The 24,407-nt window shown below is 40.3% G+C and overlaps 1 protein-coding gene across 7 annotated transcripts in view; it reads right to left on the bottom strand.

The window, feature by feature from the left end:
* Positions 1-24,407, bottom strand: part of DACH1 (dachshund family transcription factor 1) — a 475,022-nt gene that overhangs the window by 109,398 nt on the left and 341,217 nt on the right. For 4 of the 7 annotated variants that reach the window (XM_054013430.1, XM_054013459.1, XM_054013449.1 and 1 more), the window contains 2 exons: positions 11,181-11,316; positions 9,086-9,223 (listed from right to left, as the gene is read on the bottom strand). In XM_054013430.1, coding sequence (XP_053869405.1) covers positions 9,086-9,223; positions 11,181-11,316 — 274 coding nt within the window. The remainder of the gene's footprint in view (positions 1-9,085; positions 9,224-11,180; positions 11,317-24,407) is intronic. The other 3 variants (XM_054013441.1, XM_054013477.1, XM_054013485.1) reach the window with 1 other exon arrangement.

The raw sequence follows: 24,407 nt of genomic DNA, 5'->3' as shown, positions 1-24,407 counted from the left end.
TCTCCTTACCTGTACAACTTCCTTCCATCTTCCTCGGGTAGTCCAGAGTTTCTCTTGCCCCATCTGGAGGTCTGCCATTTCTGACATGCACAGCAGAAGGCTCAACTGTTAATTTAAATCTAGCCTATTGTGGGGCTATGTGCCCCAGAGTACATCATGTGCTATAGAACTCAAGAGATTTGATTTACACAGAAATCAATCAGCTGATCAGAGAGATTTACAGAGATGTCTGATCTCTGAAAAGAAAGGTGAATAAGGTTATACAGCAGTTGGAAGATGGTAGAAGCAGAACTCAGGGAGGAATCTTTCCCGTCTCCTTCCTTTGGATCTTTAACCAAACTTTTCAAACCTGAAGAAAGGTTTGGTTTGGTTTGGTTTGGGTTTGGTTAGAAGGATGGGCAAAGGTTCGAGACAATCCTTATTTTGTCAAACTAGTTTGACTATTATTAATCCAAATTCTCTAAATATCAGAAGGGAGAAAACTGTGAGATTAGCAACAGTACTAGATGCACCTGCAAAATACAAAAGCCATTTCAACAAAAGTAACAAGTAAGAGGAAGTAGCTGAGGGACAAGTCATAATTGCCTCTGCTAGGCATGATATTGGTGATTCACTCTAGAAACTCCAAATAAGGGAAATAAGGGAAACTCCAAATAAGGTGTGTGGGGGGGGGGAGAGAGAGAGAACCCCACATACCTATGGAAATACATTGTGAAATAGTGATATGACATACTGCTAGAAAACAACATATTGTGATAGTAGAAGTGACCCAGAACCTGAAGAGTCACACTATTTCTCTGAGAATGAAGACTATGTAGAAATGTTGGAATAGGAGGAAGATAGGGTATTCTACTAGTAGGACTCAGAAGAGGAGAAAGAAAAAATAAAAAGTAAATAAAGTAGTATTAAAAGTATCTACTCTATCTGCAAGAACAGACTGAGCTGTGGGAAGCTTGCAATACTAAGGCCAAGATTTTCAAAAGTGACTAGTGATTTTGGGTGCCTCTGTTTTTGAGTTCCCAAACTGAAATACCTTAAAGGAACCTGATTTTTGTGGGTGATCAGCACTTTTTAAAAATCAAGCTCCTGTAAGTTCTCAAGTTGGGTACCAAGAAACAGAGGCACCCAAAATCATAGTGAATTCTGAAAATCCTGTCTGTAAGTTCTAGTCACTGTAGAAGCAAATACAACTGTAAATGGAGAGACAAGGCAAGGAGACTCAGGAGATTAAAGTTTTCCTATAGTAAGCTGATGTGCCATTTCAGTTTTGTTGCAGCCTCAGGCAGAATATGTCTGATTCACTCCATTTTAGCTCACAAACAAATATAGATGCACATTTATACATTTATTATTTTCTTATTTTATTTAAAGGCAGAGTTAAGGTCCTCACTGCTAGAGTGCTGTAAATATCAGATCTTTCCCCCTGCTAATATGCAAGATTATGGGGCAGATCCTCAGCTAATGTAAACTGTCATTGTTCCACTGATTTTGATCCCCTACAATGCTCCCTTCCTACCATGCTCTTCCCCTTTCTGCATCTGTATAACAATCCATTCAAGTAAACCCCTATCAACCTCCCCTCCCATTCAATTCCAAAGTAAAACAAACTTCAAATTATTTTTTTCAGAAAAGACTTTTTTAGATTAGAGAAACTGGAGATTGGTATAAGAACTGTAAGGTGGATAAGGAATTGGCTAAAGGGGAGAAGGCAACAGGATGTGCTGAAAAGTGAATTATCGGACTGGAGGGAGGTTAATAAGATTCCTCAAGTTTGATCTTGGGACCAATCTTATCCAGTATTTTAATTAATTACCTTGGCACAAAAAGTAGCAGTGTGGTAATTCAATTTGCTGATGATGCAAAGTTGGGAGGCATTGTCAATATAGAGGAGGATCAGCATGTTATACAGGAAGATATGGATGATCTTGAAGACCAGAGTGACAGAAATGTATGAAATTCAATAGGACAAATACAAGGTCATGCACTGAAAGTCTAATAATAAGAGTTTCTTGGAAAATCTGGGGATTCATCAGTTAGAAGCAACAGAAAAAGAGAGAGACCTGGGTGAGTGGGTCGATCACAGGATGAGTGTAAGCCACCAATGTGGTGCAGCTGTGAAAAAGGCAAATGTGAGCCTAAGTTGTACCAGGTGACACATTTCAAGGAGAGATATTGAAGTATTAATGCCACTGTACAAGGTACTGGTAAGACCTCATTTGGAATATTGTGCAAAATTCTGGTCGCCCATATTCATTCCAACTAAACAGGTGCAGAGAAGAGCTACTAAGATGATCAGGGGAAAGGAGGGCCTATCTAATGAGAGAAGAATGGAAGAGGTTGGCTTGTTTAGCCTAATAAAATGAAGAATGAGAGAGGATATGATTACTCTCTATAAATCCATCAGGGAGTAAGCATGAGGGAGGGTGAAGAGTTATTTAAGCTAAAGAACAGGGGTTCCCAAATTTGGTTCGTGGCTTGTTCCGGGTAAGCCCCTGGTGGGCCATGAGACGCTTTGTTTACCTGAGCGTCCGCAGGTACGGCTGTTTGCAGCTCCCAGTGGGTGTGGTTTGCCATTCCTGGCCAATGGGAGCTGCGGAAAGTGGTGGCTTGGCCTGCGCCACTTCCCGCAGCTCCCATTGGCCAGGAACGGCGAACTGCGGCCACTGGGAGCTGTGAGCAGATGTACCTGCAGATGCTCAGGTAAACAAAGTGTCTCGCAGCCTGCCAGGGGCTTACCCTGAACAAGCCATTAACCAAGTTTGGGAACCCCTGCTAAAGAACAATGTTGGCACAAGAACAATTGGGTATAAACAGATCATGAACAAATGAAGCCTGGAAATTAGAAGAAGGTTTCTAACCATCACAGGGCTGAGATTGTGGGGGCAAACTACTTAATTCATTTTAAGAGAGAGCTGGACAAATGTATGAGTGTGACTGTATGACAGGATTGTTAGTGCGGCAGAAGGCAAGGCTCAGCAGCCCTTGGGCTCATTTCCAGTTTATGTCTTATGCTCCTAAAAGATAAGCTTCATGGTTTCAGCCAGCCACCTGCAGGGATCAGGAAGGGATCACACCCTCTAATGTGTTCTCTGTATGTGTATGCATGTGTGTGTGTATGCATGTGTGTGTGTGTGTGCATGTGTGTGTCAGTCTCCTTCCTCTGAAGTATCAGAGATGGCTACATGTAGATGGAGATGGGATATTGGCCAGAATGGGCCACGGCTCTGAGGTGATACTGAGCATTTTCTCTCTCCTGGGGCTCAGCTGGCTGGTTCTTGCTCATATGCTCAGAGTCTAGTTGATCACCGTATGTGGGGTACAGGAGGCATTTTCCCCCAGGTCAGATTGTCAGTGACATTGTGGGGTTTTCACTTTTCTCTGCAGTCTGCGGGTATGAGTCACTTGCCAGGATTATCTGGGTATATCTCACTTCAGTGATATCCCTGCCATTGCAGGAGACTCATGTACTGGTGTGCCTTGGTCTCTTCTATTCTCTCCTTATGGCACATAACAGCCCAGTCTTCTGCAGGCTGTAATACTTCGATCTAATTTTAGTTGTTGGGTTTAGTATGTGGGTGCTGGGTCATATTGGTGGCCTGTGAAATACAAAAGGTCAGACTAGATGACCTTAAACTCTTTTACTTTATATCTTTATATAAGATACAAAGAATGATATTTTTAAATATTTTGTTATAAATATAGCTTCAAGAAGTTTGTGTGGTTCTTACCATCTTCCCTGAATACTAACTGAGGAAGCTACAGTGTTTGTCAACTCATAAAAATGGAGTTTGTCTCCATTTTGCTTTTTAGCAAATACCAATCCATTAAGAAAAACTTTTCATTTCCTTTTTCACATGTGTAGTCCATGAGCTGTAACAGCTCTTAACATACTATATGCATTCTTGGACTGAGTGAAATGCATATCAACAGCAGAGTGCCTAAGAGTTGTTTTGGTGATACTGGTTTTCCTGACCCTGACCCCTGTTTAGTGGGCTGGAAAGGGATAATGCCATACCTTAGTATCATCTTATCATCTTGTTAGTATTGCAGTACTGCCGAAAGGCCCCAGTCAGGGTCAAGGTCACATTGTGCTAGGTTCTGTACAAATGCATATGCAGAGAGTCCCTGGCCCTCAGAATTTACAATATAAAATATAAAGATGTGGTAACAAGAGAAAATAGAATGAGAATAAGGGAGGAGAGAACAAGGTTACAAATACAACATGTAGGTACTTAAAGTTATGTTCATGTCTTGGTTGCTTCCACTTCATGTAAATATGGAGTATGTATTAGGACATACACACACACACAAATTGTGTGTATATACATAGATGAAAATGGAGAGATAAATTATGCTCACACAAAAATTAAACAAGTAGAAGGTTTGTGAATGCAAATTCATCCCAACTGCTCAAGAGACCTTCCATAAAAAGGGTTTTATTAGAGAACTAACTAAAATTATATGTAAGCCAAGAGCCTTATGTATGTTCTTGAGCATATGGTTTCTGACTTGGGTGGGAGATGGTTCCAGTAAATGAGAATGCCAAAACTGTTTCTTTGTCCTTAACTTTTATTTGCAAACATTTACAAACATTTATTTGCTCTTTTGGGGGTTGAGTGTAACGGTGAATATGCTAGATGTATTTCTAGTCAAATCATCAGAATATTTGAATTAGGTTCTGTTTTTCACTCTGCGGTGTTGGCTTTTTGAAATAATTTATTTTTTATTTTCCAGGCTAAGTAGTCATAACTCTATGGCATGTACTGGCTGGCTATCTGGGACTGGTCGTGTCCCGAGGGGCATAAAATATAATATATTTGTTTCAAATAAGAGAAAATTATTGGGGTTATCAGAAAGTTATATCACAAATGCAGGTACTATGGGATTTTAAAGGAGATTAGTGTCGATCAGGGGTTGTCAAACTGGGGTCGTGATCCCTCCTCGGGGATCTCAAGGTTATTACATGGGGGGTCAGGGGCTATCAGCCTCCACCCACAAATCCCACTTCACCTCCAGCATTTATAATATAAATAAATATAAAATATATTAAATATATAAAAAATGTGTTTTTATTTATAAGGGGGATCGCACTCATAATTTTGCTGAAAATCACTTGAAAAATTTCCATTAATACCAGAGTTAAAACAAATTTTGGAAAAGGCTAGCTTAGCTTTTGTTGCGAAGGCAGTAAATATTTCATTACAGAAACTGAAAACAGCATACACAGTTTTCAAAAGAAGAGTGTCCTTTCTATAACACCTCAAATAACTTATTCAATTTAAAACGTAAGAATGACATTCAGGCTTCACCTAAAATTGTTTCAATCTAAAAATTATAAGTATGAAGAAGAAGAAGAAGGTTCTAATCTGATGTCCTAGTAACCACAGTATCTCAGCAAAATATGTGGGATTATCGAGAACCAACTCTTGTGCCCCTATGGCCATTTTTTTTATTACTTACAGCAGCTCCTAGTCTTAGCTTTAGCATTGAGTTAAAAAGAAATGAATTGGTCTTGACAGTATTATCTAACACACAACTCTACCACTCATAATGCTGATTTTTTTGTGTAATCCTATTAAAAAATTTTTTTAAAAAAAATATGCATCACGAAAGGATTCCTAACTTACAGGTTGCTGAAATGAAGACAACTTGTCTTAATGATAACTGCTGTCAAACACTTCAACTAACCTCCTTCCCAGGATCATTTGCAATTTTGCAGTACATTTTCAGTGTAGTTAGAAAATTTGTTACCCTCTGATGAGCAAGCATGGATACTGAAAATGTAGATTTACAGATTTTCTTAAAGGTGCACATAATAGTTTTTTGGCGAACAAGTTCTTCTCCTATTTTGCTGCAACAAGTATTGATCTCGGGCCTGATCCATGGTCCACTGAAACCAATGGTAATCTTTCCACCGATATTCATAGGCTATGGATTAAACCAATGGAGTCCAATCCTACTCCCATTGTGCTAATGGTAGACTGACTTCAATGGGAGTTGAGGTAACTCAGCCCTTTGCAAAACCAGGCCCTAAGACAGAATCGACTTTAAAAGTAGACAGCAATAGAATCAATTAAACCCATTAAATAAAGTAATTCAGATGGATAATATTTTGAAAGGGCAATTAGAGCATAAGAATGGCCATACTGGGTCAAGACCAATGGTCCATCTAGCCCAGTATCCTGTATTCTGACAATGACCAATGCCAGATACTTCAAAGGGAATGAACTGAACAGGAAAATCATCAAGTTATCCATTTCCTGTCATCCAGTCCCAGCGTCTGGTAGTGAGAGGTTTAGGGACACCCAGAGCATGGGACTGCATCCCTGACTATAGTGGTTAATAGCCATTGATGAACGTATCCTCCATTAACATATATAATTCTTTTTTTTAATCCAGATATAATTTTTGCTTTTACAACATCCCCTGGTAATGAGTTCCACAGGTTGATAGTGCATTGTGTGAAAAAAAATACTTCCTTTGTTTGTTCTGATGTCTATTAACATCAAGCAAAATGCAGCTACATATACATTGAATCTATAATTATTATGCTATACTGTACTGTAGTGAGTGGCTAGATTAGCTTCTTATATTGCTCAAGACACATGATATTCTCTTTCCTTGACCAAGCCCATCATTTGAATCAATCATGATTGGCCCCTTCTGGCTTCTCTTGGACCTTCTTAAAATATAGTTTCTTTATTAGATTTCATTACCATAACCTTTTCTCATATTTAAATTTTCCATTGATTTTAATTAATTTCTCCCTAAGCTCAGGACCTTGGAGAGCTTTTCGGTTTAAAAAATTGGGGGAGGGAGAAGGAAGAAAAGAGACAGAGGCTTCTTCACCAGGTGGGATTTCCCAAGTTCTCACAGCTGTAATTAAAAGTCATTCTAGTTCCAACTGATGGATTGACACAAATATGTCTCAGAAGAAAACAGAGTAATGCATAAATGCTTAATTACTCATATTCAAAACTTATGATTTTTTTTAAAGTCAGGTGACAAGGACGAGGCAGATTCATACAATGCCTAAGTATTTGCATGCTATATATATATATATATAATTGCCTTTTGACAGATTAGAGGTGGTAGCAGCAAGCTGCAGATCTGAATGTCAGGGCCATAGCAACACTAACAGATAATTACCATCTCCACAAATATCTGTGAATGGAATCACTTGTTTTAATACAGATAAGTTTAGTATAAAAGTTAGAGGGCTGGTAGGAGAGATATGATAAATGTGGTCATGACAGAAAACAATTTTTAATTTAGTATGCCCTATCAATCTAGATAGCCCATGAATATTTACCATTAATTCAGTAGGCTGGAACAGAGAGAGAGAGAGAGAGAGAGAGAGAGAGAGAGAGAGAAAGAAAGAAAGAAAGAAAAGGAAAAATAGAAGCTTTGACCCTAACAATGACTGTTAAAGAAAGAGAATCTTCAGCAGTTTCAATAAGAACAAATTTTATAGGCAAGCTGGACTGGTGGCTGCAAGGGGAAACACGTTTGGGGAACCATTAGAAACAAAAGTCATGTTCCTGTTGTTTTAATTTTTTTATAAGACAAATGGTAACAATTCCCAATATGTGCTGCTGTTTGCTAGATTTACCAGGCTGACTACACAGGAAAAATGTGTGACATCAGTGGGCTAAAATTGAAACATTTACTGAAATTCAAAACAAGCCTATTTGATCATATCATACTCCTCAGCAGGGATACCATTTGTAGGGGCTAAGTGGGGCATATAAGAAGCTAACACAGGTTGTGAGCGTAATGAACTAAAATTAATGGTTTATATAAAAGAAATGTTGTTTCCATTATTTTTAGGGTAATCTTATTAAAGATGCCACCTGTCCAGAACAGAAGTGTCCAGATTTTAATTCTCTTTTCATATCTCAGTGTTCAGACACAGGACAGAAAAGATAAGTTGTTATAGCTATTACTGTTGCAGCCATTCTATCCAGCTGTATTAAAGTGATGGCTCTTACATTTTGCACCTATCCCAAAGTGCTAATTTCTTCTGACTCATCTTTCCCAGAGAATGTTTTTACTAAGGGAAACAGCTCCTATTTCTAACTACTCTTCCACTGATACCATTTTCCAGCTCTATAAAGCTTGCTCAATGTTTAAGTGTAATTTAAGTAAAAATTCTGTATGAAATATAATTCTTTTACATACTGAAGAATTCGCTTAATATTTCTAGTATACATGGAATGTAACCAGTTTGTACACACAACATGATGAAATGTCATTACAATTAATAGAAACACTAATAGACCATTAATCTAACTCATACATTTGAAGTCAGATAGTCAATTAATTTGAAAATAAATTACTTAATATGCAGCACTCTCATTTTATGCTGTTGGGTACTGTTGCAGCTGAGTATTACTCTTGCCTTTTTCCCCATGCATGGCCCAATATCCATGGTGCTCAGCACCTCTGAAAATCAGCTCCTCAGAGTCAATCACATGGAAAATTGTTTTTAGCAACAGATATTTTGTAACAATTATCTAAAATCATTGTTCTCTCTCATGAAAATACTATAAAAAGTGCAGAGCTCTTCGTCAGGATGTCACTGCTAAGTACAAGCGCCTTACAGAAGAAGAAGTATAAGAGTTCTGTGTGAGCTCAAAAGCTTGTCTCACCAACAGAATTTGGTCCAATAAAAGATATTAGCTTACCCACCTTGTCTCTCTAATAGCCTGGGACCAACACGGCTACAACAATACTGCATATACTAGTGCAGTCATTTACCTAGATCATGAGGAAATAGTTCAGGCCTACATTTGTTATATCTGTCCTTCTATGTAATATGTATTTTATTTTTCTCTTTATAGCTATTATTCAACAATATCATACTCCTTACTGGACTATAAAGTAGGAGAAGAGACAGAAAAGCCATTTAGGGTCTCACTTATGCCACAACATTAATACAATAAATAAAATAATAATAATAATAAATATAAAATAATAAAATAATGAATAATAAATATCATGCAGCTACTGAGAACAGGGTCTCATTCATATATATAAATATCATAAGGGAATAAAATCCATAAGAGCATAAAATCCATGTTACCTTTCTCAATATGTATTCTTTTTGTCTCATGTCCAACCTCATGACCAGCCAGATCACCTTCTTTAGGGCCAGGTAAGACGTTAGGTGATAAACCCATCAGCATCTGGTTCATGGATAGTCCATTCTGATGTACAGCTGCTAGTCATACACACAGAGACATAAAACCAACAATAATATTAACACACGTACACAAACTTACAATAATTTTAACAATATTATTCATGTCTGTATTCTTTTAGATACTGTCTCAATTGTACAAGAAAACTAATAATCTCAATGTCATTTAATTAGTGATTTTAAATCCACTCAGAGGGAGCCCCTTTTCCCCACTAATTCTTTGGATTCAATGTTTCATTTAAAGCTGCTAACTTTGGTTGTATAGCATGTTTTAAAACACTACGCAAGAGCTGAAACTCAGGATGAAGTACTATTGGAAAAGAATGGAAGGTAACATGAGAAGCTTCATGAGAGATGAATAAGATTTTAAAATTTGATTTTACAAAAACTGTATATTAGTATCCTAAATTCCATAGGCTAAAAGCACTGACGCCTGTCATGTAAGAAAGCAAATACACCATAGAGAATAATCTTGAAATGGTAGCCAGACTGGCTAGCTAGTCTGGTAGGTCCTTTCCATATCTAATTTCTATTGTCTCCATTTAGCCAGCCCCTTAAACCCAGCCTTCTGAGGCACAAAAGCCAGAGAATCCCATATAAGCCAGTTGGGCAAGAGTCTGACACATTCTGAGAAAAACTAGCCCAGAAAGCAATGGCAAAAAAAAATAACCTAAGAATGAGGTTCAGGGAACTCCTGTAGATTAGCTCTCCACTCCTTTCTTGGATTTGATCCCTATTTCTCAAGCAGCCATCTTGTCCCTACAGGTACCACACATGGAGAAGCAGTTATTAGAAATGGGATGCGGAGTGGCAAGTGGAACAGGACTAGGTGTTTTATTTTAAAATAAAAAAAAATGTCTGCAGTGACTGAGGAACTCTATCACCCCAGGGACAATATGGAGGGCTTCTGACCTCAGCTGCTATTCTGTGACTATGGAATTTACCACAGAATCCAGGCATTGTTGTAATATGTTGCCCTACAATCTACAATTTCATTTTTTAAAACTGTTTTTTGTTAATCATGGTTATGAAAATAATTTTGAAAATATTATTCAAATCTAAACCAATATAGTGTTACCTTCCTGAGTCTGCAGAAAGCCTGAAACAGCCATCCAATGTGTTTATCTAACTAGAATCCCAAAATGCCTCCCTATGTTTACACATGAGCTAAAAATCTTAACTGTCTCTTATTAAGGGACCAAAACCTTCGGTTTCACCAGCTGACAACTTCAGCAATGCTGTGATGTGTTGTTAGTACAAAAGTCTGCAACCTAGCAAAAAAATGAAAAGGTGGGGACAGGGTAAAATAAATTGAATTTAATATGCATAAAATACTATGGTCTAAAACCTTCAGTTTTCAGGCTGCTGCACTGGAGTACCTCAGATTCCAGGGATCCAAAAATCCTAGACATGGAACCTTCACAACAAATTCATGAAATTTCACAGTTTAATTTGATTCTATCCCTTGTGGGTTCTGAAGTGAAAATATTACTTGGATCACATTCCCCACTCTAATGTTTGTGCAGATTTTTTAAAAAATGTATTTTACCTAGAATTGGTTTTTTTTAGAATTGAACTATCCCATAAAATGTCACTTCTGAAGTCAGCTTTAATATAGACGTTCACTAGGGTAACAGAATTAAATAAAACTGTAAAATACATAAATGTGTCACAATTTGTATACGTTCAGTTCTGAAACTAGTCTAGCAAATTGCTTTCTCGCTGCAATTCTGTTTCATAGTTTATATCTTTATGCTTAATATGACATAATGGCAGTTTTCATCAGTACCTATTAATGAAGCATCATACATTATGATACTGTAAACTGGGGAACTTAATGTTGGGCAATAGCTATTGCAGCTGAACTCCAGAACATGATACATCTAGATCTAATTAGAATTAAGGTATTTTGATTAGAAAAAAAATAGCTTAACTTAATCAAATTTAAAATGGTGACAAGTAGAAGAATGTGACCTACGGATTCTGTCTGACGAGCTCTCAGTCCGTGCAGGTGAGCTGGACACACTGCTGCTTCGATGAGATGATGGATGGCTGCCAGGTCTTCGACCTTCTTCAAGGGAAGGAGCAGGAGACGGGCTGTCTGGAACACGTTCCTATATCCCCCCAAAAACAAAATAACAAATTAAAGACAACAGCTCTCCTGTTTATTGAACATCATTTTCTCTACAGGATCTCCCTTCTTATTTGAGCAATATCTAATCCCACTCTGCTCAATTACTCTTGTTTATTCCTGGGATTGAGCTCTCCAGGACTTATGGTACGTGATTCTCAGAGAAAGGTTCATACCCCAAGAACACCAGAGCCTGACTTCTATAATGCAGCAAAAGACTTAACCATTGAGTCAGGCTTTTTAACTGACTCCCTCAACTATATTTAACAGCAGCTTGGTTTTTATGTCATGGAGTTATGTTTGAAAAAAACGTATTTTGACTGTTTTAAGTGATTGCAGTAACCAGTATCATGAGAAAGTGGATGCTATTATAATTTTATAAAAAAGTAAGGGCAACACTGTGACATCCTTACTCATGTGTTGAGAACCTTACTCCTCAAATGGTCATATTCATTTCAATGGGACTATCGGATGAGTAAAATACTCACAATCTGGTACTAAATAAATAAAACAGCTACAGCAGAAAGCTTTTGACATACTCACTAGTTGCAGAGAAAATGTACTGTGTTCATAAGGACTCAATATTTTTGGAATTAATCCTTTCTGAAATAGGCTGGGCCGGTGTTGGTAAAAAATCTGTACTGGAAGTTAATATAAGAATTAGAAATATCTGATATTTATGCAGCTTTGGTGCAGAAAGAATGAACAAAGGGAGGTGAGTGTTGTTACTGGAGAAGGAGAAGTTACTTATCTGTATAGTAACTGGAGTCCTTTGAGATGCTTTGGTGCTCCACCTTAGCACATGCACGTGCCCTTACACACTTGATCAGAGATTTTAGTTAGCTGTGCCTGCACCGAACACATCCTCATGCTCCAGTGTGAGGGTATAGAAAGAGGGCAGATCACCACTCCAATTCCTTTTCAACCATAAAGTCGAAGTAAGACTTCACATCAGAGGAGAATGAGGTTGGGTGGTGGAGCACCCATAGGAACAAAACATCTTGAAGAACTCCAGTTACTGTACAGATAAATAACATCTCCTCTTTTTTTTTTTTTTTTTTTTTTTGAGTTATAGTTCCATCTTAGGAGACTTTTTTTAGTCATTGAGTCTTAGGAGACTTTTTTGAGTTATAGTTCCACCTTGGGAGACTCCCGAGCAGTATTTCTATGAGGAAGTGCGTGTTAAGGAGACAGATGCAGTACAGCTCAGAGAATAGCATCACTGAAAGTCATAGCTGCCCTGGAAGCAGATACAACACTGTAATGCTTGGAGAATGTGTGAATGGATGACCTGGTGGTGGCCCTGCAAATGTCCATGATGATGATGTCCTTAAGAGGTAGATTGAGTTCTTGTGGAATGGGCAGTCACTCCAGGTTGGGGATGCACTCTGGAAGCTTCGTAATTAGCTGAGATACATCATGAAACCCATTTTGATAGCCTTTGAGTAAAAAACTGGCTGCCCCTTCATCCTTTCTGTGAAGGAGGTAAAGAGAATTTGAAAGGCCTGGAAAGGTTCCATTCTATTAAGGTAGATTATGAAGACTAGCCACTTCTCTTGAGGAGTAAGACTTAGGGTAGAATATTGCAAGTTGAATGACTTGATTGATATGGAATTCTGATGAGACTTTAGGCAGGAAGTGAGGATGGGACTATAAGCTACTTTAATATGGTAGAAAATCATGTACAGGCAATCAGCCATGAGTAGCCCTAGCTCTTCTATCCTTGTGGCCAAGGTTATGGCTATGAGGAATGTAGTCTTAAAAAACAAATGAAGGAATGAACAGCTGCCCATGGATTCAAATGGAGGATATCTCAGGACATTGAGAACTAGGTTCAGATTCCAAGGAGGAGTAGGGCTACTTGTCATAGGGAAAGAGGTTACATAAGCCCTTAAGGAAACTCACTGTGCAAGGTTATTGAAAACAGACAACCCTTCAACTGGTGAGTATAAGGCTGTATTGGCAGTTAGGTGGGCCTAAAGGAATTGAGTGTCAAACCTGGTGTTTTTAAATTAAACTAAAGGGGGTAATTGAGCATGACTGTAAGACGCGACTTGCAGGGGGATATAGATTGATGAGTACACTAGGCTTGGAAACACTCCCACTTTTAGAGGTAGATTTTCCTTGTGATGGGTTTTTTAATGCTCAGAAGTACAGTCTTAACTTTGGGAGAACAGTCCAGTTTCTATGCCCGAGATCCATCAAGGAAACAAGCCTTGAGGTGCAGTGAAGAGAGGTTCGGGGTGGGTCCTGATGCCTGGTTCCTGTTTCAGGTGATCCACCATCAGTGGAAAGTGAAAGATGCCTGCAGAGATAGATGAAACAAAATGGGGAACCACATTTGCTCCAGCCATAACGGTGCTATCAGAAAAGTTGCTGATCTCTCTCACTTTAGTTTGTTCAGAGCCTTGAGGATCAATGATGTTGGAGGGTAGGTGTATAAGAGGGTAAGAGGCCAAGGGATGGGGAGGGCGTCCCCCTTGAGTTGTGGCCATAACCTCCCCTTGAGCAGAGTCAATGGCACTTCACATTGGATGGTGTTGCAAAGAGATCTGTCTCTGGAAGGCCCTAGGATTGCCAAATGCTCTGAAAGACTGAGAAGCTGAGTTTCTTCTCATGCTTTTGGTGAAAGTGCTCAGGGAGTCTACTATGGTGTTCTGCAGGCCGGGCACATAGGCCTCTGATATGTCTATGTGATGGGGTATACACAAGTTCTATACCCATATTGCCTCTGTGCACAAGGATTGAGATCTTTCTCCCACTTGCCAATTTATGCAGTATAATGCCATTCTGTTGTCCAACATCACTTTATCACAGTGGTTTCTCTGAGTTTTAGAATGTTGATTTGGAGGGACCCTTCATAGGGAGTCCAGTCCTGGGATGTAATGTCTTGGAAATGGGTACCCCAACCCAGCAGGGAGGCACCCATGGTGATGACCCCTGATGAGGATTGACATGAAAAGGAGACTCCCACACAAACCTTGCAAGGATCCTTCCACCAGTTGAGGGAGTTGAGAACTCTTGTGGGGTGAGGGGTATTAAGGTCAGCCATTTTGAAAAGATTGTACTAGCTGGGAATGTAAACAGTCTTGAGCCAGGCCTGGAGGCACTGAAGGTGTAGTCTTGCATGGGGCAGGTAAAAATCTTGAGAGGTCGCAGAGTAGCCCTGGAATCTTTAAGAGAATGGAGGTAACCAGCAGTGTTATTACTGAAGACTTTAGGCCCCATCTCAAAAAAGATATATTGGAAGTGGAAAAGGTTCAGAAAAAGGCAACAAAAATGATTAGGTGTATAGAACGGCTTCAGTATGAATGATATAGAGAAAGTTAATAAGGAAGTGTTATTTATTCCTTCTCATAATACAAGAACAAGGGGCCACCAAATGAAATTAATAAGTAGCAGGTTTAAAACAAACACAAGAAAGTATTTTTTCATGCACCATACTGTCAACCTCTGGAACTCCTTGACAGAGGGTGTTGTGAAGGCCAATACTATAATGGGGTTCAAAAGGGAGCTAGATAGATTCATGGAAGATAGGTCGATCAATGGCTATTAGCCAGGAGATCCATCAAGGAATGGTGTCCCTAGCCTCAGTTTGCCAGAAACTTGGATTCAGTGACAGGGCATGGATCACTTGACGATAACCTGTCTGTTCATTCCCTTTAGGGCACCTGCCATTGGCCACTGTCAGAGGACAGTATACTGGGCTTGATGGACCTTTGGTCTGACACAGTATGGCTGTTCTTATGTTCTTAAGAGCAAGCTTCTCGATTCCTTTCATTGACAGCATCCACTGCCAAGAAGTTGACGGGGGGGAGGGGAGTTGGGAGGAAAAATTATTCCAGACCCTTGGACAGTACATAATATTTCTGTCAGCCCTCTTGCAAGTGGGTGGAATGGTTGTAGGTGTCTTCCATTCAGCGCAGGATGGTGAAAGTAATGCCTCATTAATGAGAAACCTTGCCCTGGGGGACAGAATGTTCAAAAGGGAGTGCTGTACTTTCTGTATCTCCTCCCAGGGAATCTGGAGTGACTCCTCTCCCTTTTCATCAGGTCTTGAAAGGCCTTGAAATCATCTGTATAAGATGGTGGGGGTCGGAATAACTGCCTCATTGGGGGAGGAGGAGGACTTGTCAGATGGTGGTGTCTACTCCCAACTACTCGCTCTTGCTCCTCCAAGTGGTCCTTCTGGTGGGGAGGATACTGCAGTACCAGTTGCTGTTGGTCTGGATGAAGCCTTTTGCAGGAGGACACCATGTAATACTGGTCAGTATAATTATCCTATGGGTTCCAGAAAATCCACTGTGGTGGTTTATAAGGGAAAGGAGTGGGATACAGTAGCAAGGATGGGAGTTGTGACTCTGAAGGTCATGATGGTGCTGGCAAAGGATCCCTCTCAGTACCTGTTAAAGAGGGAAATTACAGTGTTGACAGCAAATAAATCCTCCTAGGAAATGAAACTGATGAGTACTGGAGAGCCTTGGAAGTGCTCCACAGGAACCTCAAATGGTACCAGAGATGATATGGAGGCAGAGTCCTTGCTTTTGCTGTGGCTGTGGCCCAAGAAAGATGGTACCAGAGCATGCATTGAAGGCTTCTTAGAAGAGTCGCTGCTCCTAGAGGAATCCATCCTCCTCTGGTACCAAGGATGGTGCTGTTCAGTGCAGATCACTATAAGACTTCCTGGTGCAGGCTCTAATAGAAGTCTTATTTTGTGGGTACCTCGTGGTGGCTTCAGCAGTACCCATACTGGGATACAAGGTGTCCTTGTTCCCTAGCCTCACAGGTGACTTTCCCCTTCTTCTGGAATCTCTCCCCAGGGAATGGGTTTTCTTCTTTTTTGAATGTTTCACTCCCAAAGCTGCCCCATGGTCTCTGTTTACTGAAGGCCGAAGTTAATGAAGCAGTCTGAATGGCGGAGGCCAATGTACAGCAATGGAGGGGTACTGGACCCCACAGGTCTCACAGAATGCTGGATTAGGAGGAGCTTCAGCCTGTCTTCCCTCAGCTTCCTAGTCTGCTCTTAACCCCGGAGCATACCTTGCACTTTGATGGGACGTGAGGTTGTCTGAGGTGGCTAGAATGCCCATTGCTGAGGGGAAAAGACCTGTGGCAAGTCTGACAAGTCTGAAACCTGGACTCATTGGCATAATGTGAGAAAGGAGGCCACAGACAAAGAAAGGCTGAGGGTAAAGAAGGCCCTGGATAAAAAGAAAGGCCCAAGAAAAGGGGGACCACCCCCAAAAAGCATAAGCTTCTGCTTAAATTAAATAAGAAACAAAATTAAATAAAATCCTAAAAAAAATTACAGAATAAGGCAGTAGCTGTAAGGCTAACAACAGACACCGTAAAACTATTTCAAACTGAAGGTGTTTGAGAAGGAACTGGACTGGTGGTGGGTATTGCCCTCCGTATATATCTGTGCATCAGAGCATAGGGGTGCGTAGCACACAAGTGTGACCTGTGGACATTGCTAACTAAAATATCCAATCAAGAGTTCACGGGCACATGCACATCCTAAGGTTGAGTACCCATAGAGATTATAATTTGAAGGACTGTCTTTTGGGGGGGTCTTGTCCTGCATTTGCTGAGCACTCTCAATTTCCAGTGACTCCTAAGGACCTAGAACATTGTTGGTAAAAAAAAAAAAAAACTAAAATAAAACAACTCCCTGAGAATTGGGCGAGTGCAGAATCGCACAGAATTGGGCCCAGAATAACAGAATCATTATGATATATCATATAAATAGGTCTCTAAGATTTCTCTAACAGATTTCTCTAAAAGGTCTCTAACAATTAAGTCCAGATTTTCAAAATACCTCAGGCCCCAACATCTCCCACCTAGGCACCTAACTAAAGCCTCACTCATAAAAAAGACTTAGATTCATAGTGTAAACATAGCCCTATAGCTGTAGTGCTGCAGCTGCACCACTGTAAGGTCTCCATTGTCGCCAGTCTATGCCAGCAGAAGGTGTAGACAAAGCATTCCATGCATGTTTATCCTTTCGTTACACACACATACACTCTGTCAAGTCGGGCCTTAAAAAACCTCTAAGTATTCCATTCCAGTGCTTCCCTACCCTCCTAGTGAAATAATTTTTCCTAATATCCAACCTAGACCTCCCCCACTGCAACTTGAGACCATTGCTCCTTGTTTTGTTATCTGCCACCACTGAGAACAGCCTACCTCTCTTTGGAACCCCCCTTCAGATAGTTGAAGACTGCCATCAAATCCCCTCTCACTCTTCTCTTCTGCAGACTAAATAAGCCCAGTTCCCTCAGCCTCACTTCATAAGTCATGTGCTCAAGTCCCTAATCATTTTTGTTTCCCTCCACTGGATTCTCTCCAATTTGTCCACATCCTTTCTGCAGTGGGGGGCCCCAAACTGGACGCAATACTCCAGATGTGGCCTCACCTGTGCCGAATAGAGGGGAATAATCACTTCCCTCGATCTGCTGGCAATGCTCCTACTAATGCAGCCCAATATGCCGTTAGCATTCTTGGCAAAAAGTACACACTATTGACTCATATCCAGATTCTCATCCACTGTAATCCCCAGGTCCTTTTCCTGCAGAACCGCCACTGAGCCAGTTGGTCCCCAGCCTGTAGCAGTGCATGGGATTCTTCCATCCTAAGTGCAGGATTCTGCACTTGTCCTTGTTGAGCCTCATCTGATTTCTTTTGGCCCAATTCTCCAATTTCTCTAGGTCACTCTGGACCATATCCCTACCCTCCAGTGTATCTACCTCTCCCCCCAGCTTAGTGTCATTCGTGAACTTGCTGAGGGTGCAATCAATCCCATCATGCAGATCATTAACAAAAATGTTGAACAAAACCAGCCCCGACCCCTGGGGCACTCTGCTTGATACCGGCTGCCAACTAGACATCGAGCCGTTGATCACTACCCGCTGAGCCTGACAAACTAGCCAGCTTTCTATCCACCTTATAGTCCATTCATCCAATCCATACTTTTTTAACTTGCTGGCAAGAATACTGTGGGAGACTGAACCAAAAGCTTTGCTAAAGTCAAGGTATAGCACGTCCACTGCTTTCCCCATATCCACAGAGCCAGTTATCTCATCATTGAAGGCAATCAGGTTGGTCAGACATGACTTGCCCATGTTCCTGATCACCTTCCCCTCCTCCAAGTGCTTCGAAATGGATTCCTTGAGGACCTGCTCCATGATTTTTCCAGGGACTGAGGTGAGGCTAACCGGTTTGTAGTTCCCCGGATTCTCCTTCTTCCCTTTTTTAAAGATGGGCACTACACATGCCTTTTTCCAGTCGTCTGGGACCTTCCCCGATCGCCACGCGTTTTCAAGGATAATGGCCAATGGCTCTGCAATCACATCAGCCAACTCCCTCAGCAGCCTCGGATTCATTGCATCGGGCCCCATGGACCTATGTATGTCCAGCTTTTCTAAATAGTCCTTAACCTGTTCTTTCACCCCTGAGGGCTGCTCACCTCCTCCCCATACAGTGGTGCCCAGTGCAGCAGTCTGGGAGCTGACCTTGTCTGTGAAGACCGAGGCAAAAAAGGCATTGAGTACTTCAGCTTTTTCCACATCATCTGTCACTAGATTGCCTCCCCCATTCAGTAAGAGTTCCATACTTTCCCTGACCACCTTCTTGTTGCTAACATACCTGTAAGAAACCCTTCTTGTTACCCTTCACATCCCATGCTAGCTGCAACTCCAGTTGTGCTTTGGCCTTCCTGATTACACCCCTCATGCTCGGGCAATATTTTTATACTCCTCCCTAGTCATCTCTCCAAGTTTCCACTTCTTGTAAACTTTCTTTTTGTGTTTAAGCTCACCGAAGATTTCTCTGTTAAACCAAACTGGTCGCCTGCCATATTTGCTATTCTTTATTCACATCTGGATGGTTTGATCCTGCACCCTCAATAAGACTTCTTTAAAATATTGCCAGCTCTCCTGGACTCCTTTCTCCCTCATATTAGCCTCCCAGTGGATCCTGCCCATCAGTCCCCAGAAGGAGTCAAAGTGTGCTTTTCTGAAGTTCAGGGTCTGTATTCTGCTGCTCTCCTTTCTTTCTTTTATCAGGATCCTGAACTCAACCATCTCATGGTCACTGCTGCCCAGGTTGCCACGCACATCTACTTTCCCTACCAATTCTTCTCTGTTTGTAAGCAGCAGCTCAATAGAAGCACGGCCCCTACTTGGTTCCTCCAGCACTTGCACTAGGAAGTTGTCTCCAACACGCTCCAAAAACTTTCTGGATTGTCTGTGCCCTGCTGTATTGCTCTCCCAGCAGATGTCAGGGTGATTGAAGTCCCCCATGAGAACCAGGGCCTGTGATCTGGAAACTTCTGTTAGTTGTCTGAAGAAAGCCTCGTCAACCTCATTCTCCTGGTCTGGTTGTCTATAGCACATAACCACCACGACATCACCCATGTTGCTCTCGCCTCTAAACTTAACCCAAAGACTCTCAATAGGCTTTTCTTCAGTTTCATACTCGAGCTCTGAGCAATTATACAACTCTCTTACATACAGTACAAATCCTCCACCTTTTCTCCCCCACCTGTCCTTCCTAAATAGTTTATACCCATCCATGACAGTGCTCCAGTCATATGAGTTACCCCACCGAGTCTCTGTTATTCCAATCACATCATAGTTCCTTGACTGTGCCAGGACTTCCAATTCTTCCTGTTGTTTCCCAGGCTTCTTGCATTTGTGTACAGGCACCTAAGATAGCTAACTGATTGCCCTACTTTCTCAGTATGAATCTCACTACATTTAATGAAACTATCACAGGTCCTGATCCCACTTTCACTGAAATGAACAGAAAGGCTGCCATTGACTTAAATAGGAGTTGGATCAGACCGATAGTGTGTAAAGTTAAGCATGTGTTTTATTTTTTTCTGGATCAGGGCCTAAAAAACCAGGGTGAAATCCTGGCCCCATTGACTTCACTGAAGCTAGGATTTCGCTGCAGATTTTCAAAAGAGCTCCGTTCCCAATTAGACAAAAAGTGCTTGGAACCCTACAGCTCCCTTTGTGACTAACTTTTCTGCTTGACTTACAGACCCCCAAAGGAGTTTAAATAAAGGTATATAGTGTATTTTAGGTAAAACGAAAAAATACAGGAAAAAAATTTCATTTAAAGAAGTTTATCATTCATTGAGGATGCTATTTTATTTCTAAATATCCATTTAAAAGTTCTTTGAAGTTCTCTCCATATTTGGCTTTTCTCAGAGATACATTAACTGAGCAGATAATTCCATTTTCTTTGACTGAAAGTCAGGATTTCCTGAATAATCCTGATCAGAAATTTGACAAAAAACAGAAACTTAATTTTTCCCTATTGCTTTCCAACCAGTTTTATTTCTGACATAATTCAATAATTCAACTTTTGTTTGTGTTAGTGGCACACATGAGAGATTGCTGTTGTTAATGTATACAAGCCTCTTGCAGAAAGAGCATGCTGTTCTTCCTTAAACCTCAGACAGAATTTGCAGCAGTTCTGATTGTCATTATCCAACACACATAGTAGCTGGATGAACATTTGGTTTGTTGAATGCATTCCAAAGGAAATGAACAACACATCTATCTATAGTAATCAATAAAATTGCTCAGGTTAAAGTTTACTGTGAATGTTTGCTATGCATGCTGTTGTGATTGCACAGGGACTCAATGGGCCTATTAATGGAGAGGGTGAGGACCTTTTAGAACAATGTATCAAGACATTTAAATGGATTCCACTTTAATAGTCTCCATTTTTTAAGTTAAAAACATTGATGAGGAAAGGAAAGTTTAACTGCATCATAGCTCTAGGCTTATTATGAGTTTGATTGTGTTTTATGTGTTCATGAACCGAGTAGTCAAGTGGAGGATGAGAATGCAGATGTTCTCAGAACATAGAAGATATATTTCTTTAGATTTAGGAGGATTTAAGTATCCACAGTGTACAGATTCGGTATAAATTGAAACAGACCATATCTAATCATTTAATTTAATATATAATTTCACTGTTTGGCATACAATGTATTGATCTTTGAAGGGTTTCATTAAAATGAAATCCAGTGAGCATATAAGATTTGAATATAGAGTTTCAGAGTAAATTAATTTATTTAAACCACTTAATTTGCTTACCCTATTTATTTATGTGTGCTATTACAGCATATATTATAAGATGGAGACAGCAGAAGAAATGCAAAGGACTGACTAATATAATTATTACTGAAATAAACCAGATAATGAGTTTTAGTCACATGTAATAAGACATAGCAGGAGAAAGTCTATGAGGGAACTATGTAAACTGGGTTTATCAGTTCATTTTGTGGAATACCCTTTAACCTCAACAGACAAGGGACTGAACTATGCGTAGGCAAGAGTATAATTAATGTAATACCTCAGCTCACTGCTTTATAGTCTTGCTTTGTAACTCCACCAATCAATAATATACAATCTCTTGTAATTTTCTGTCTTTATTAAAGCTAGCTGCAATAATAAATGGAAATGCTAGTACTAATAAATTTAAATACTCCCTTGCTCTAAAAAGGGCATACTAATAAACTAATGGTGCTGGAATATCAATATAGGAATGTTATTCTATCCTTTCACTAGGGTGTTTCTGGAGAAAAAGATGGATGTAGGTAAACTTACATTTCAAAAACACTTTATTTTAAAAAATTTTTTAAAAGGAAATTTATAAAAACATGTTCAGTTAACAAATCAGACTAGACTTCAACAAAATACACTGTCATAGATGTCTTTTGACTGATGTGAAATACTACTTTGGGACCAATAGGTCTAAATTAGAGAAAGAAAAGTCAAACTTTTCTGAATTTTAATTCTGGCTCTGAAAGTGACTCTTTCCAGGGCCTTGTGAATGTCACCTGGGCTATGTCTACACATTTTTTTTCTAAAATTTATTCTCATCCCTTATCAATTCAACTCCACTGAAGTATAGACCAAGCTGCAGGCTGTGGCTGCCACCCTGTCTGCATTAGTGCTCCAACCATTGCTATAAAAGAGAGACATTTTCCAGTGGCAAAATCTGTGTGTGTCTAATGCAGTAGTGGGCAACCTGTGGCCAGTACATCCCTGCAGCCCGCACCTCTTCCTGCAGCTCCCAGTGGCTGAAAACAGTGAACCCGCAGCCACTGGGAGCTACGGCCAGCTGTGCAAATGTAAACAAACTGTCTGGTGGCCTGCCAGTGGATTACCCTGACGGGCTGTGTGCGGACCGCAGGTTGCCCACCACTGGTCCAATGCATACCAGAAGCTTTACTAAAAACCAAATATATTGGGGAAGATTCTCTTCCACACTCTACTACCTCTGAGTCATTTAAGTCCAAGTCATAGACTCAGAGCTAAGGATTCCAAAGCCAGTCTTGACCTCTCACCTGGAACTTCCAGAACAGTGAGAGAGTCAGGGGCCCAGCGAAGGCATGTCAAGGGCAGGAGAGATTGTATGTCATTGCAGTGCTGTGAACTCCAGCAATCTCCTTTTGATAGACGGTCCTTTGGAGAATATTGCTAGCTGGCACATGTTAGAGTAACCTCCATGCAGAAGATTAGGGAGCTATAACCATCTCCTTAATGGCCACAGATCCTCCCTCCTGTGATATGCTGTCCCATTATATGTATTACTTTCACTTCAAGCATTCATTTTCTGGTTCTACCCAAAAGTGAATCAACTTTGTTGAGCAAGAGCCACCAATCCAATAGCATTTCTAAAAACCTGTCACCACAAAATTGTACTGGATTACAGAAAGCCAGTGAAATTTGTTAAAAAGAAACAGTCAGCTCTCCAACTTTATAATTAGGCCATAACCCTCTATCTCGGAGGATGCAGACGGATTTCTCTTCTACTCTGGTTAATTAGGATTTGCTTCATACCCCTTTAAAACTGAGTATTGCTCATGGTTCTAGATGTTTAATTATTTGCTTTCTTTGGATATTTTCTCCATTATTTTATTGGTAATGGATGTTAGATATAAGGGTTGGTAATTACCAGGATTACTCTTATTTCTATCTTTGATGATCACTGAACATTTGCTTTTTATCCGGTTATCTGTAACCTCCCACATTTCTTTTTTGTGGCTATTGAGAAATGTTTGGCATATGTTCTTTTTCTCTAATCCTGCCTGGCAACGGGAAGACAGGCTTATAGACAGACTTCACTGAGAAGGAAACAAGACGCAAAGATTTGTCTATCATAGGTAGCACATAAACCCCACTCTGCTCTCTTCTTTTCAGCCTTACAGAATTCTAGAAAGCATTGATACAGCCAGAGATCCAGCAACTCTCCTGGGCATTTTAGAACACATGTTAAACTATTAGCTATTAGTAGTATGGCATAAATTTGCCTACTAGCACCCCTAAAGTCAAATACACTAAGGGCCTGCTCTTCAAAATAGCTCAGCTCTCATTTAGGCACCAAAATAAGAGGTCAGATTTTCAAAAGAGCTAGTTATAATTGTCACAATGGAATCTGCTGGGTGTTATACCCTTTTGAAAATCTGGTCCTTATTCTGATGCCTAAATGGGAATTTAGCTCTTAAAAATTTGGTCCTAGTTGTGGATCCCGAGCATTTGAAAATCTGGCACCGACCTCATTTGAAAGTTTGGCCCCATAATCTTCCCACCAGGAAACACTTGTTTTTCACCCCAGAGGAGATGGAGCATCCTTCCCCACACCTTTATTTCCCTGGTATTAGAAGTTTCAGACTCACAATATCCAGTCTCTTTAAAATTAATTGATCACCTTGATTGGTCAGTCCCTTCAGTCCTCATATAGATTGCGCTGATCACAAGACGTCTTCCATTCTTCTCTTATCCTGGCCTTCCTTCTCCATGTGTGGCCATGCCTTTTCACGATAAAATCTTCCCATCTCTTTAATTAATTAATTAAAATATTTTCCTGGTACCCTCTGCCCTCCTTCATGTGGCTTCTGATAAAGGGGAAAAAGGACTCTCAAAGCACAGTTTCCTTTCAGGATCTAGATTTTCCTGTCAGCCTCCATGCCACAGGATCAAGAACAGGTCACATTCCACATTATCTTTGGATGTAGTCACATTTCCGGAGGACACAAAAAGGTATACAGAC

Source organism: Malaclemys terrapin, chromosome 1 (genome assembly GCF_027887155.1).
Source record: "Malaclemys terrapin pileata isolate rMalTer1 chromosome 1, rMalTer1.hap1, whole genome shotgun sequence".
Classification (NCBI taxonomy): Eukaryota; Metazoa; Chordata; order Testudines; family Emydidae; genus Malaclemys; species Malaclemys terrapin.
Note: the sequence above shows the minus strand (reverse complement) of the source record. Positions and strands in the feature narration are given on the sequence as shown.